We start from the raw sequence: 15908 nt of genomic DNA on the forward strand, positions 1-15908 counted from the left end.
TTTGATTCCTATCGGTTTGGAGACTTCTAGTGCTTTTGTGAGGAAGAGTCCGACTCCTAAACATAGCAAGTTTGCGTACAAATTCGCAAGCGAGTTTGGTGAGTGACCGGTTGAATGTTTTTGATAACGACAGGATTAATTGTAATGTTAAAAACACTGCCAATTTGGACGAGTTATCAGACTTGTTTGCGTATGCTGATGAACAGAATGTAGATTTGGTTAATAATGCTAATAACGTTGCACAAAATCATGTGCAAATAAAGGATCCAACATATCCATCGGACAGTTGTCGAATGTGTGCAGTTCTCTGGTTACCAAAGTATTACTACCCCCAAAGTCAAGTTCAAGCCCGACAGATTTGATTAATCCCATTAAGATTAAAATGAAAACTGATAACAAATCTGGACAGGACAATGGTGGTAATAATAACATGGCTTTAGCGTTTGAAAATCCTGTGTACCACATGGATTTTCAAAACAAGAACTCCAAAAAGTTGATTGAAAATTCCTTAACGCCTTCAAGTTCCGAAGAAAATTTACAAAGACCTGCTAATTATATTAGTTCACCTTTAGACACTCCCAGTCCGGTGATGAGGAGGAATTTAAGGATACCCAGGGACGAATCCTGGATTGTCTTATCCGGAACAATCGTATGTCTGATGAGAAAAGAATCGATGAACACAGGTACGAGATCGATAGGAATGTTAAAGATTTAGCAGTGTTGAGAACGAACAAAATTATTTAGCCAATAAGTTTAGAGATCTTTGGATAAAATAAATTCACCGGATTATGGGTATGAAACAACTACGAGTACCACAGGAATTATGATATAAATCCAGTCCGGTGCACCAATATCGGTATCCCTTTGCAACATTCGCATTCGAACAACAGTTTGTACTACCCAAATTCCAACTTAAGCCACTCGTACTCCAATACAAGTTTACAAAACTCTTCGAACAAACGCTTGCAGTATTTTGATCAACAAGGATACAAAAACGGAACTGGGTACAACAACGACTGCAACCGAGGCTATTTAAAAAACTCAACCTAAACTTCGATGAACAAATTACGAGTGCTCCCACGGTTACAAAAACAAATCCACCTACGATGACCAGCACGTAACAAACCATCATCTGAACTACGATAGTGAGAATATGATCCAGAGAGTGCCTATCAATCGGCAGATGTTGTCCATTGTTCAGGCAGTTTGCAGAAGAAGTTATCGAGAAGGTTGGTGGAGACTGATAGTTCCAGTGAGTCAGAGATTCAGTCGAGGTCTGAGTGTTCGCAGAGATCGAACACAGGACTGTGGAGCAGTGCGAAATGGAGATCGCAAGGTTGCAGAGGACTATCGACAGGTTGCAAGCCAAGTTGCAGAGGAGTGGGAAGAACGGACACCAGCAGTATACTGTGTCCGATGATAATAAAATGAAGAGTATCATTGCCAGGTAGGATAGAAAAATAATACTTGTGGTGTATGGCATCGTGTCTTAAGGCAAATTGCTGGAACTTCTAGTACCGTAATGAAATATCGTGAAATTTTAAACGTTTTCAAATATATTATTACAAATACTGTAAATTTCATTATTTTTGCTATCTTGTTATATATCTCAGCACATCAAATGTAAATCATAAATCATAAATCAAAATATCTCCAGAACATTAACAATCGTCATTTCATTTCGAATTCAATTTCAAAAAAAATATTTACACAAAAGTGAAAAAATGCTCCCACATAGTCACAGTCTAAACGCATTTGCAAATAATTCTCTTCGGCATTTTCACTTATACTGTGCTTAGCTTGGAGGGGTATAGTAAGATATCACGTGTATTTATTATTTAACTGACTTTTTTTAAAAAAAACAAAACATTTTAAAAAAAATTAAAACTAGCAGTAAGTGGAATTCTGTCTTAAGGCAATTAAGGCATCGTGCCTTAAGGCAAATTGCTGGAACTTCCCGTACCAAATTTTTTTTTTTTAAAAACATTAACATTTTTGAAAAAAAACTATAAATTGGACTTTTTTTTAATTTTTTTTTTTGAAAAAATAATCTTTTCTTTATTTTGACATATTTTGGAAGATCTAAACTTTTTTTCAAAGCAATCGTACTGCTTTAACTGCATAAAGACGAAATATCAAAGTCGCCGTCTAATGCGTAAACGGTTGGTACGGAACCCATAGGAATGTAAACCAAATTTATACTTATTATTAAAATCTCTAAAATATCTGATAATTTGATGTGCATATGTCTAATGATCATTTTTGACCGCCAAATGGCATTTTTTTTTACTTTTTTCATTATATCTCCGAAACCGCTAGACCTGCCTTTATGAAATTTGACTAGTTCTTCACCTTGGCAATATAAGTAAATATATTTTTTGAATTATTAAAATCGGACGATTCGTTCTCTTAAAAACTGAGTTACCGTTTTCGGCACTTTTTGCCCCGGATCTTCGAAACGGCTAGACCTGCCTTTGCCAAAAACTAATCAGCACGTCTCCTTATCAATACGAATCGAATGTTTTTGAATTATTCAAATCGGTTGATCCGTGTTCCCGAAATCGTCGACGAAATTTGTATCCGCACATACATACACACACGTACATACATACACACACACACACACACACACACACATACATCCATTTTTTCTAAGGTATGCCAAAATGTTCAGAAACCTTTGAAACGTAAAGATATATAAAATTTTCATTTTCGATTTTTTTTCGATTACTATAACTTGCCCTACGGGAAGTTAATTAGACGATTTACTTGGTATAACGATAGAGTACTTGGTTTTAATGAACATACTAAACCATTAAGTCCTATGGAAACTGGTTCAATTATAAAAACTGGTGATTTTTGAAAATTTGCTATTGGAAAATACTCCGAGTCAAAGTTTGTCGTTCGTTTTCAATTATGTGTAATAAATCCACTCGGAATACTTCTAATCAATCATCATTAAATTATTTTTTATTAATAAGTCGATTATTTACACATATCGGAAAGCTCATGTAACTTGCCTCAAGGCTAAATACCAAACCAACTAGTTTAATATAAATTCCCAAAAATCACCTTTTTTAGGCGGTTAACTAGTTGTGCCCCTAAGGGGGTATTCTACTGTAGAGGTATGAATTTCGCCCGGTTTTTGAAGCGCTGTATAAAGGAAACAAATAATATTTTTACCATCGATTTTTTATCATTTGTTTATTGATATTTTATTATCACACAAAAAATTATTAGAAAAAAAAATTAAATTAAAAGTTAACAAAAAAAATTAATGAGAATAGAGTCAATTCAAACTCAAAAAAAGAGGGTGTCCTGGCGTGCATGATTCCAACCCTCCTGGTGATTTGAAACATAAAAAATAGATGGATTCTTAATTATTATAGATGCCGCTATCGTATGAACCTTGGATATGTTCATACGAAAATTTTTGTTTGAATGGCGGCAGTTTAAAAAAAAAAATATTTTTTTCATGTTTTTTTAACAAGTCCGATTTTTTAAAATACTAAATGAAAAGTTATAGTTTTGGGCAAGGTTTCATACGATAAAGAGATGTATAGAGAACCGCCAGCTCGAAAAAAGTAGTTCCGAGAAAAACGCGTTCAAAGTTTTGAGACAAGTCGGACCCGAACCGAGGCCACGTCACTAAAACGGCTATAACTCAGGAAATTATAGTAATTTTGAATAATCCTTTTAATGACATATTTTTGAATAACTAAACTTTGAAAATATGAAAAAAACCATTTTTCGATTTTTTTCAAAATTCTACAGTAGAATACCCCCTTAAGGCAAAATGCCACTTACGACTAGATTATTTATCATTTATCATTTATCATCGTATCATTTACCTTCTAGGATGTTGAGTGTCGAAGAGGAGCGCAAACGCGAACAAATGAAGATGTCCCTGGCCCTGTCGCACAAGCAGCGGTTATAGACGCCCAGGGACAGCAAATAGCGGCCCTCGACGCCGCCAACAGCCGCCTTTTGAGCGCCCTCAGCAGCCTCAGGCACACCTCGGGCCCTACTGCGGTCAATCTGAACAGCCCCAACTCGAATAACGACGCCGACGACGAAGCCTAAGGGAAAAGATACGTAGGGATAAATGACACAGATATATATGGATATATGTGTGTATATATATACACCTAAGTCTGTTTTTACAGGGTAGATTGGTTCCAGAAGAAGCCGTGTAAAAAAAAACGTGTAAAAAAAGACATAGATCTTATACAAAAATGGGTGATTCGTTCCTAATCTCTAAAACCTATTAAAATTAGTGAAAAAAGAATTTTTAAAAACAAGAATTTATGTTTATTTTATTAAATCAAATAATGCTTATTTTCACAAGTATAGTAAGTAATGATAAAAAAGATATGCACTCTAATCTTAAAAGTAATATAAATTAAATGTATGGCAAGTTCAGGAACTAAAAAACTATGTTGTGAACGAAAAAAATAGGTTATTCAATTTTAAGGTTTCCCTAAATTAGTGCTATTCACATTTGCTTTGACCAGTAAAAATTGTTTGTACGCGCTAAAGGGGGATTCACTTAAATCTTTAAGCTAGTGTTCGCAAACTATCGATACTATCGATGGTTTCAGACTTTTTTCTTTCATAAATACTTTTTTGTGATATGAACATACTTCGCAAAAATTAAATTTGACAAAAAAATTTAAGTACATAAAATTTCAAATCGTGCTAAATGGAATAAAATCGTGTAAAAAAATTAAAAATATTCAATTTTCAAACCGTGTTATATCAAAACCGTGTAAAAACAGACTTAGGTGTATATATATATATATATATATATATATATATATATTATTGTGTTCCTTAGAATGGTCATTTTCGAATTTTCTTGCTCCCAGGGGCTCAAATGGTCCAAATAGATAAAAAAACAATTCTCTGAAAGTTTCAGCTCTTAATATTATCGTTTAGATACAGCGCAATTCAATCAAACTTCGTATGGAAAGAGCATGAAAAAATTTTGAAAATTAAAAAAAAATGTTTTAGGTATAACTTAGCGACAAATGAATGAATTTTATTCATTCATTTGTTTGCTAAATTACATCTGAAAAAACATTAAAAATAAACTTAAAAGCTATTAATTGAATTGCGGACTATCTAAATGTTAATATTAAGAGCTAAAACCTCAAGAGAATTTCTTTTTATCAATTTGGAACCATTTGAGTCCTTGGGAGCAAGAAAATTCGAAAATGACCATTTTAAGGATCACCCTAATATATATATATATATATTTATATATATACATAATAGATGAATCTTGGATTTTTCAGTAAATTGATTTATGTCTTTAATCCTAAGATTAATCTAAAGAATACAAAACAATTAATTTTTAGTAGATGTTTAATTGCGACGTTTCGGAACTGGATACGTTTCATTATAAGGGTTTTATGTTAAAAAAAATTTAGTGATGCGAATAAATAATATTTGTTTCACCATTTTTTAAATTTTACACAAGGCACATAGTTAATTATTCACTTATACATTTTTAAACATTCTGTTATCTATCGATGTGTCCTTTATCGTCTGTAATCATCAAATGATTTATTTATTAATATTGTTTCAAATAATTTGTTTTTGACAGTAAAACCTGATGATGGAATATATACGGTTCCGAAACATCGTAAATAAGCATATGCAAAAAACGGATTTTTTTTTTATTAATTGTTCGGATTGAAACATAAATCAAATTATTGAAAAATCAAAAATTTGTCTATTATATATTATATTATGGATTATATATATATATATATATATATATACATATATAAATATATATATTTACATAGATTTATATTACTGGCCTTACATAAGTTACTGAAGATTTAACTTTTTTCTGATATCGACAAGATTTTAGACAGTCACAGTTTTAACAGATGAATTTTTACATTTCAGAAGAATCTGTTAAAGCAATTTATTTATTTATTTAAATTTTTTTATGCAAGGCCCAGATAATATAAGGCACCAATCCTGCGTTGTTATAGCAACGCTATATTATTATTTTATCTTAAGAAAATGTCTATCTATTTGCCGTGCGATCAGGCGTATTTTACACATAAACAAAGCAAGGAAGAATGTTATGATAACTGCATCTTCGTGATACGCATTTATATAAGATGACCGTATTTTTTTTTAAATTAAAACCGGGACGGCAATTTTTGGCTATTCTAATCCGGGACAGAGAAATAACAAATTTTATTTAAGGATACAACAAAAAAATAGTTTTTATTTCAATTCATTTTCATCAGAATTGTTGCGGACTTTTATAAGAACTATCTTATTTTTTTTCGATCTAACTTTTTTTAGCTTTCGAGCCTTGTATAAAATTCTATTCAATTTTCTTCATAATTATTTTGAAAAAAAAATGTTTTCATAATTTTTGTTGATTTACTTATTAATTTTCGAAAAGTCGGGACGATCCGGGACAAAAGATCTAAATCGTTTACAAATAATGCTTTTAGAAAACCCGGGACACAAGGTGGAAATCCCAGCCAAACCAGGCGTATGGTCACCTTAATTTATAACATATGGTTTTATATGTAAAATACGCCTGATCGCACAGCAAATAATTAGACGCGGCTATTTTACCGCAGAATTGGCTCCTAAGTCTACGTTAATAACATTACAAGTAATGTTTCAATTACACATTTGTTATTTATTCCTCCAACTAGGCCAATTGTATTAATTTTTTCAATTCAATACTGCCTATTGATTTTACTAAAATCGACAAGTAATGTAAATAAATTATTAATATATTCTAGTTTGTAATTATAAACTTAAGTTATATACTTTTTTTAAAATGTTTGTTTGTTCAACATTAAATTTTTATTCAATATATATATTTTATTATAAGTTATTATACTCTTATGGTTATTGCTCTGTTTATATAGTATTTTAGTTGCTTAAATGTAAGTACGCACAAATAGCTAAATGTATATAAAATTATAAGTATTTATAATAGGAATTAGTTATATATATATATATATATATATATATATATATATATATATTTAAAGTTGCAAATGCTTTTATCATTTTCAAGCAATGTTTATCATAACTCGTTGAAGCGATTTTATTTCAAAGAATAAATATGATCTTTTGGAAAAATTGAGGAAAAACTAAGTTATTTAAACTGTGTTATTTTTTCTTTAATTTTTCCAAAGTTCTATTGATTTATTCTTTATGTTAAATGCTGCTACAAGCTGTACTATAACTATAAACTATATAATTTTGTATAGCTGCCCTTTATAGTATATATAAATATACAGTGATACAGTTGGTGTATCATTAATCGATTCGATATCAACAACTAATCAGAGTCTTCGAAGGTCTTGGAAGATCTCTTGAGGAGGCCCCAAAGAATCTTTATAAAGATTTTTTTAAAGAAAATCTTGAAGAAAGTTTAATAGTCTTTTAGGGTCTTTCCGAGCCTTGAAGCATCCGTTGAGAGTCTTGAAGAATGATTTGAGAATCTAGAAGAATTCTTTCAGAATCTTGAGATTTTTTTAGTCTCAGGGGATCTCTGTGATTCAGAGCCTTGAACATTTTTGAGTCTTGAAATTTTTTATATTTGATCATTTTTCGGTGTTTTTCAAGAATCTTTAAAGTCTTGTAAAATTTAGGATGTTTTTAGAATTTTTGAGATTTCTGAGAGTCTTGGAGGATCTTTCGGGTGTTTTGGAGGATCTTTTGAGAGTCTTTGTGGAATTTTTGAGGGTCTTTCAAAATTTTCTGGAGTTTTCAAGGATCTATGAGAGTCTTGGAAAATACTCAAAAGTCTTGTAGGATATTCTAGAGTTCTGAAGTTTTTTTAAAGTCTTGAAAATTCTTCAAAAGCCTTGGATTATCTTAGGGAATCTTCTAGAGTCTTGTAGTTTTTCTGAAGTCTTGGAGGTTTTTCTAGAGTCTTGGAGGTTCTTCTAGAATCTTGTAGGATCTCTAAGAGTCTTGGAGGTTTTTCAAAGTCTTGGAGTATCTTAGGGAATCTTGTAGGAATTTAGAGTCTTGTAGGATCTTTATAGTCTTGGAGTTTTTTTTTCTAAAGTCTTGGAGTTTCTTCTAGATTCTTGGAGGTTCTTCTAGAATCTTGTAGGATCTTTTAGAGTTTTGGAGCTTTTTCTAGAGCCTTGGAGGTTTTTCAAAAGTCTTGGAGTATTTTATGGAATCTTATAGGATCTTCTAGAGTCTTGTAGGATCTTCTAGAGTTTTGGAAATTTTTCTAGAGTCTTGGAGGTTCTTTAAAAGTTTTGGAGGAATCTGTTGAGAGTCTTAGAGGTTCTTCTAGAGTCTTTGAGGATCTTTTTGAGTCTTGGAGTATTTGCTGAGAGTCTTGAATGATCTTCTAGAGTTCTGGAGGTTCTTTTAGAATTTTGAATCTTTTTTAAAGTCTTGGAGAGTCTTTTAAAGCCTTGGAAGATCTACTAGAGTCTTAGATGTTTTTTTAGAGCCTAGGAGGATGTCTTAGAGTCTTGGAGAATCTTTTAGATTCCTAGAGTCTTTGAGACTGGCATGGAGATTTTTTAGAGTCTTGGAGGACCTTCTAGAGTTTTTAAAGATCTTCTGGAGTCTTCAAAAATCTTCTTGAAGCTTGGAGGATTCTTGGGAAATTTTTTGAGAGTCTTTGAGGATTTTGTAGATTGTGAAGACCTTCTGGGGTCTTTAAAGTCTTCTTGAAGCTTGGAGGATCTTCTAGGGTCTTGGAAGGTCTTCTAGAGTCTTGGAGGATCTTTCTAGATTCTTGGGAATTTTTTTGAGAGTCTTTTAGGATCTTGTAGAGTTTTTGAAGATCTTTTGGAGTCTTTAAAGATCTTCTTGAACCTTAGAGGATCTTCTAGGGTCTTGGAGGATCTTTTAGAGTCTTGGAGAATCTTCTAGATTCTTGGAAATCTTTGGAGAGTCTTTTAGGATCTTGTAGAGTTTTTGAAGATCTTTTGGAGTCTTTAAAGATCTTCTTGAACCTTGGAGGATTTTCTAGGGTCTTGAAAGATCTTTTAGAGTCTTGGAGGATCTTTCTAGATTCTTGGGAATCTTTGGAGAGTCTTTTAGGATCTTGTAGAGCTTTTGAAGATCTTTTGAACCTTGGAGGATCTTCTAGGGTCTTGAAAGATCTTTAGAGTCTTGGAGGATCTTTCTAGATTTTGGGAAATGGGAAATCTTTGGAGAGTCTTTTAGGATCTTGTAGAGCTTTTGAGAAAGATCTTCTGGAGTCTTTAAAGTCAGTCTTGAATCTTTTCTAGATTCTTGGGAAGCTTTTGAGTCTTGGAGGATCTTCTAGAGCTTGAAAAATCTTCTAAACTCTTCAAAAGAATATACTTATGAAAATCAACAAAAAACAATATTTTCACCACCAGCAAAGTATTATTTATTTTATATTTTGCAAATTGCTTATTCTTTCATCAATATTGTATAGAATATATATTAACTAACATATTTATCGATATGAAAAATCCTTGTGCTTTCCAAAATTTGGTGGTATGAATTTTTCAACGAGTGCAGACCAATGTTCTTAATAAATAATATTTTGTACAAATATATTTATATTATTAATTATTAACTATATTAGCTCTCGTAATACTGCTAAGGTGTGAAAAATCAGAAATTGGATAATTGAAATGAAATTGTTATGCAATTGTTTGATAAACGTTAATGGTAATATTTAGGTTTATTTAATCTGATTTATTAAATATATTTATATATATATATATATATATATATATATTGTTTTGTATAAATCCAATGGTTATTAATATCATTATAAGTATTTATATTTATCTGTACCTACTATTATAAAATGGGTTGATGTCTATTATTTTTATGGAGTTTTTATACACACACAAACACACACTATATATATAAATATAAATATAAAGTAAGTTTAAACAAATTAACAATTAGAAAATTAAAAAGCAGTATTTCTTCATTTAAGGTTTATATGTGTAAGCGAAAATGAATGTATCTGTTGTAACCAAAGAAATATATGAATATATTATATCTATATAAAAAATAATGGATGTTGTTTATATATATATATATATATATATATATATATAATATTTTTATGTAAGACCCTTTGATAAGTAATGACTTGAGATTGATACATATGTCTTGAGTTTAATATCGAAGGAATATTAATTTACAGGACATGATGATGTAAAAACCATGGATTTAACTTGATAACGTCAAATTGAGAAAAATGTCTTTAGGTAAATACGATTTGGTTTTACTTTATTTATATAAATACAAAAATATTTAACACATTAAACCATATACATTTTAGGGATATCAACAGCAATTAATAACTATTTATATCTATTTGAAGTGCGGAGGTAGTATATTATAGAATGTATAGTATTTATATTATTTGTTCTATAATACTTCATCGTGGGCACATGGCATGTCTGCCTCCATCAACCGGTAACGAAGCACCAGTAATAAAGCTGCTGTGCTCGCTTGCAAGAAACGCAATGGCATTGGATACTTCACTTACTTGTCCTGGACGTCCTAAGGCGTGAGTAGTTTTGCAATGTTCTAAAAATAAATTATATTAATATATATATATATATATATATATATATATATATATATATATATATATTTATTATATATATATACCTGTATGTATATGTATTTATTATTTAAGTTTTTTATAAGTTTCATCATCCATTCCCCCCCGTTTATGTATCTCAGTAATAATGACCCCCGGTTAACAGAATTAACACGAACTTGCTTAAGCGCCAGTTCCAAAGCAACGCATCTTGTAAACTGATCCAAAGCCGCTTTGGATATATTATAAGCCAAAACACCAGGAAAAGAGCGTATACCATTAACACTCGAGACATTCACTATATTTCCCTTCGTCTCGATCAAATGAGGCACTGCTAACATTGTCAAATGGTACACAGATCTCATGTTAACGTTCATGATTCTGTCGTACTGGTCTAGACTGGTTGTCTCGATGGTGCCTGTTTCCAACATGCCGGCATTGTTGATGAGGACATTGAGTTTGCCGTATTTTTTTATGGTTCGTCTATTAGTTGCTTGACGAAGGCTTCGTCGGTTAGTTCTCTCGTTTAAGATTAAGGGTGTGCCTTCGCATTGCTCAGCGACTTTTTTGAGGTTTTCAAGATTTCGACCGGTTATTGTTAAGTCGGCACCGAGTTTAGATAAATGTTGAGCACAATCAGCGCCTATTCCGGAACTTGCTCCTGTTATTATTACAACTTTACCTTTGAAATCCATTTTGAGGTTAGAAAATGTTTTCTTGTTGATTATTCTCTAGCAAAAGATGTTGAAGTATATAAACTTGATTTTTTAGTATTAAATGTGAAAATACTATAATATACACGAAAAACTCTTTATTTATGGTGCGATATTTACTATTTTGACAGAATTTATTATGCAATATTTACTATTTTGACAGAAACCAACTTAACTTTTATAACCTTATCATACAGTGGTACCAACGATAGATAAATGCTTTTTTATCAAAGAATTTTCTGAGCTGTCAAATCATTCTCGGTGTTAAATTGAAATGTTTCAAATGGACAGTTAAAAGTGCGAATAATTAATTATAACGTTAAAAAATGTGAAAAAGTGTTCATAGTGCTGAATCCCAGTTAATTTACAAAGTAAAAATTGTGTTTTGTTTGTTAAACTAACAGGAAAGGTGTTAAATATACAGCCATTGCAAAAAATCTATATCTTGTGTTGTGTATTTATCTTTTTTGTTTTTATTTATAACTCAAGAGAGATTTGTGTAAATTAACCATGTGATGTATTCTATTGACTTGTTAATTAACTTCCCGTAAAGGTAAATAAAATTTTTGATTAAATCTGGTCTTAGTTCAAACTCGCCATTTGCAATATATGGCCGGGCACATTTTTCTACATTTATTCATATAACTTGAAAATTTCGTTTTGTCACTCTAATTTTATTAATTTATCAGAAACTAGATAAAATTTACTAAATTTCCATTCCAATTACTATATATTTTGGATACTAAAAACTTTAAAAAACTAGTTGAAACACGAGTTTGATTATAACTAAAATGCACAATAGTCTCAACTTCATTTTGCAGTCAGGGAATGTATGGATGGGGACATTTTTCTACATTTATTCATATAACTTGAAATCTTGTTTAGGGCACTCTAATTTTTTATAGCTTAGCAGAAACTAGACAAAATTTACTAAATTTCTATATCAATTAACATATATACTTTAATAAAAATTTTTAAGTAAAACTAGTTGTAACGCTCAGTTCTTTGGCCATATATGCTTTCAGGACATTTTTTTTACATTTTTTCAAATAATTTGAAAATTTTGTTTAGGGCACTTCAATTTATTAGCTTAGCAGAAACTAGATAAAATTGATTGAATTACTATATCAATTATTATATATACTTGGATACTAAAAACTTTAAATAAAACTAGTTGAAACACGAGTTTGCATATAACTAAAACAGATCGACTACATTTTGCTATTAGAGAATAGCAAAGGTGGAAATATGGACGGGGACATTTTTTTATAATTCGTCATATAACTTAAAAATTTCGTTTCAGACAATCTTGATTTATTAGCTTAGCAGAAACTAGATGAAATTTATAAAAATACCATATAAACTGTTTTATATACGTAAATACTAGAATTTTGAATATAACGAGTTGCAACGCCTAGCATTGAGCCATATGTGGTTTCGGGACATTTTTCGACAATTTGTCATATAACTTAAAATTTCTATTTAGAGCACTCTAATTTTATCTCAGTAGAAACTAGATAAAATTTACTAAAGTACCATATAAACTGCTTTATATACTTTAATACTAAAATTTTGAATAAAACAAGTTGGAACGCGAGTTCGAGTAAAACATGCTCGACTGATGCCCTCCAAATATATGGATGGGGTCCTTTTTTCACAATTCTTCATATAACTTGAAAATTTCGTTTCGGGCACTCTGATTTTATTAGCTTAGCAGAAACTAGGTAAAATTTAAAATAATACCATATAAATCATTTTATATACTTTAGTGCTAAAATTTTGAGTAAAACGAGTTACAACGCTCTGTCTTTTGGTCATATATGGTTTCAGGACATTTTTTTTACATTTATTCAAATAACTTAAAAATTTAGTTCTGCGCTTTCTTAACTTATTAGTTCAGTAGAAACTGGATAAAATTGACTAAATTTCCATGAAAATGTCTATATATACTCTGATACTAAATTTTAAACAAACTTGTTAACAACATCCAGGACATAAGTTCCAATAACTTGAACATTTTATTTTGAGCACTTTGATTTGAAGGGCAAAGCGGAGGTTTTAGTCGGTGTTATACCCAGGCGGTATCGAGTCCGACATACCCAGACAAAAGACCTAGTCTGGGATGCTTAAAGGCATTTCTTTCGCTATACAAAAAATACACAGGCATCCATATTTTCTTAGGTATTGCAAAATGTTCAGAAACCTCTGAAACGTATATAGTGCAGTAAACGGAGCGTTTTAGGTCTGAATTTTTTTACTGTGCTCCGAGTTGAATGAAATTTTGGAATTAGGTTCATTTTACCCTCAAGTTCAAAAGTGAAAACAATTCGGGTTGCGCCATCACCCCCCGGGGGGGTGACACCCCCTCTCAATTGTGTAATTACATTTTTTCAAAATAATGTCAGAAATCGATAGAAGAACTAATTATAAGAAAAAAATGTCTTTTATAGTTTTTTAAGAAAACTAATACTTTTCAAGTTACTGGCCACTAAAGATTCATATATTTTTGGCGTTTTTCTTCGTTTTTTTGCAAATATCTCCTAAAATATACATTCTAACGACAATCATGTAATGAATAAAATAATGTCAATAAAAATCTTAATAAATCGGTATTACATAATTTATTCGGTATTACATTATTATATGTTCTAGGAAAAATATTAAGAAAGATTTGAAAGAGCAAAGTCGTTTTTTATTTCGTTCAAGATTTAATTGTTGTATTTAAAGCCATCTAGTGTCGAGGTTTTGCATTTTATCCATTTTGGTGAAATTGGGTTTTATAGTATTATATCTATTATTATTGATTACGGCTTGCTTATGAATAAATAAATAAATGAATAAATAAATAAATAAAAAATAGTGCTCACATAAGCTTCAAAATGAGTGCTGTTGCAAGTTTTTTGCGTGTAAAATGAGTGAGCTATCATGCAAATAAGAAGCATATACAAAGTTTTTTTCTTTTAAATTTTTTGGTTTAATGAGCGCCATTTCCACCAAAATTAAAGTAATTCACATTCCATCTAGAATTCACTTCATTATAGACATCTTGATGGATTCTTCTATTTTCAGAAAACTCACGATTTTATAAAAACTTTTTTTTCCTATTTGCGCGGCGCGCCCGCCTTTAAACATTCATAACCCTGTCAATTTTGTGTGAGAGAAAAATAATAAGAAACAATAATATGCCAGAAAGATCCCATTGATTTTTATCTATATGCTTTTATTCGTATCTTTTATTCTTTTTGAGATATAATGAAAATAATTTCGATTTTAAAAAAAAAATGGAAAAAAAAGTTTTTATAAAATCGTGAGTTTTCTGAAAATAGTTTGTACTAAAATAGTGAATCTGCTAGAATCCATGACAAAAGCGAGCTAAAAATGCAAAATGCAAAGCAAAGCAAAATGAATGACATGCAAGCAAAATGAATGACAAAAGCGAGCTAAAAATCCAATCCAAGTAAGCCATTCCAGGTCATAACATATGACATTTACTATATCCAACAATATTTTACAATGTTTCTGAGAAGAACAGAATACGACAGAGGCGTCAACACGTTCTCTCCGGAAGGTAGGCTGTTTCAAGTGGAATATGCTGTCGAAGCCATTAAATTGGGCTCCACTGCAATTGGCATTAAAACCCACGAAGGGGTCATCCTGGCTGTTGAGAAAAATGAGAGGTCTCCTCTTGTCGTTCCAGGAAGTATCCAGAAAATCATAGAAATCGACGATCATATCGGATGTGTCTTCTCGGGACATGTCGCTGATTCGAGGTAATAAGGGAAACGTAGAACAAATGCGCTTTACTCGTGTTTTCGATATATCATAGATGGCTAAAAAGAATTGTTAAGATAGGAAGAACTGTTTAAATTGTTTTGTAAAAACTCTAATCTATTTTTAATGACGTTATTAACTAGATATGAAGGATAAGAATTATTATTCGAAACAGAACGAACTAAAGATAGGTTTTTTCCCCAAAATTTTATCACTTAACAAATTTCTCTGTTCATTCATCTGTTTCTCTTTCCCCTTTCTCACAACCCGCTCCACTCCTTCATTGCACGTGCGTGACTACACTTGCGTTGTAACCTTGATCAGTGTCCACAATGCACCGCTATCAATAACATAAATATAGGAGTGCGAGCGTAACGTTCTTCCGTTGCATTTTCACAGATTTACTCCCTAGTCGCGCCTAAAGAAGTTTTACTTCAAAAATTTTAACTTTTCATTATTAAATATAACCATAAAATAACACGGGTACTTTATGTTGGATTATTTTAATTTATTTTTTTATTATTTAAAATATCCAAAATTGCATCTTAAACATCTCTTAATTGATATCGTAAGGGCCGAATTGTATGTATTCATCTTTACTTCCTCATTTGTTGTTTTAAAGTGAAATTTTTAACGTGTTTCAAAAATATTGTGCAAAGATTAGTAAAAGATGCAAAAATATATATTTCTTGAATTATATTGAAAAATAAACTATATTGAAAATTTCATATCCCAATTTTGTGTTGGCGCCCCCTAACTTATGGGCCCTAAGGCGTGCGCTCGTTTTTTTCGCATGCATTCAAGATAGAACCGGCCCTGATTATTACTTATTATTATAATATTACTTATATTTCATA

General features: G+C 31.0%; 2 protein-coding genes and 1 pseudogene across 2 annotated transcripts; 2 read left to right on the forward strand and 1 right to left on the reverse strand.

Moving 5' to 3' along the window:
• The first annotated feature begins 1308 nt into the window (after window positions 1-1308).
• On the forward strand, window positions 1309-3950 carry LOC113390837 (probable Ras GTPase-activating protein). Its single transcript, XM_026626922.1, has 2 exons — window positions 1309-1447; window positions 3859-3950. Exons 1-2 carry the CDS (start codon window positions 1323-1325, stop codon window positions 3935-3937), a joined length of 204 nt encoding a protein of 67 aa, XP_026482707.1. The 5' UTR covers window positions 1309-1322; the 3' UTR covers window positions 3938-3950.
• A 6392-nt stretch (window positions 3951-10342) lies between these two features.
• Window positions 10343-11314, reverse strand: LOC113390836 (annotated as a pseudogene).
• Window positions 11315-14793: 3479 nt separating this feature from the next.
• LOC113390835 (proteasome subunit alpha type-5-A-like) lies at window positions 14794-15054 on the forward strand. The gene has a single exon (XM_026626921.1). The coding sequence runs from the start codon at window positions 14794-14796 to the stop codon at window positions 15052-15054; it is 261 nt and encodes an 86-aa protein (XP_026482706.1).
• The last annotated feature ends 854 nt before the right edge of the window (window positions 15055-15908 follow it).

Source organism: Ctenocephalides felis, unplaced genomic scaffold (assembly GCF_003426905.1).
Source record: "Ctenocephalides felis isolate EL2017-DRISC unplaced genomic scaffold, ASM342690v1 CF-g0.4_SCAFFOLD_03668, whole genome shotgun sequence".
Taxonomy (NCBI): Eukaryota; Metazoa; Arthropoda; class Insecta; order Siphonaptera; family Pulicidae; genus Ctenocephalides; species Ctenocephalides felis.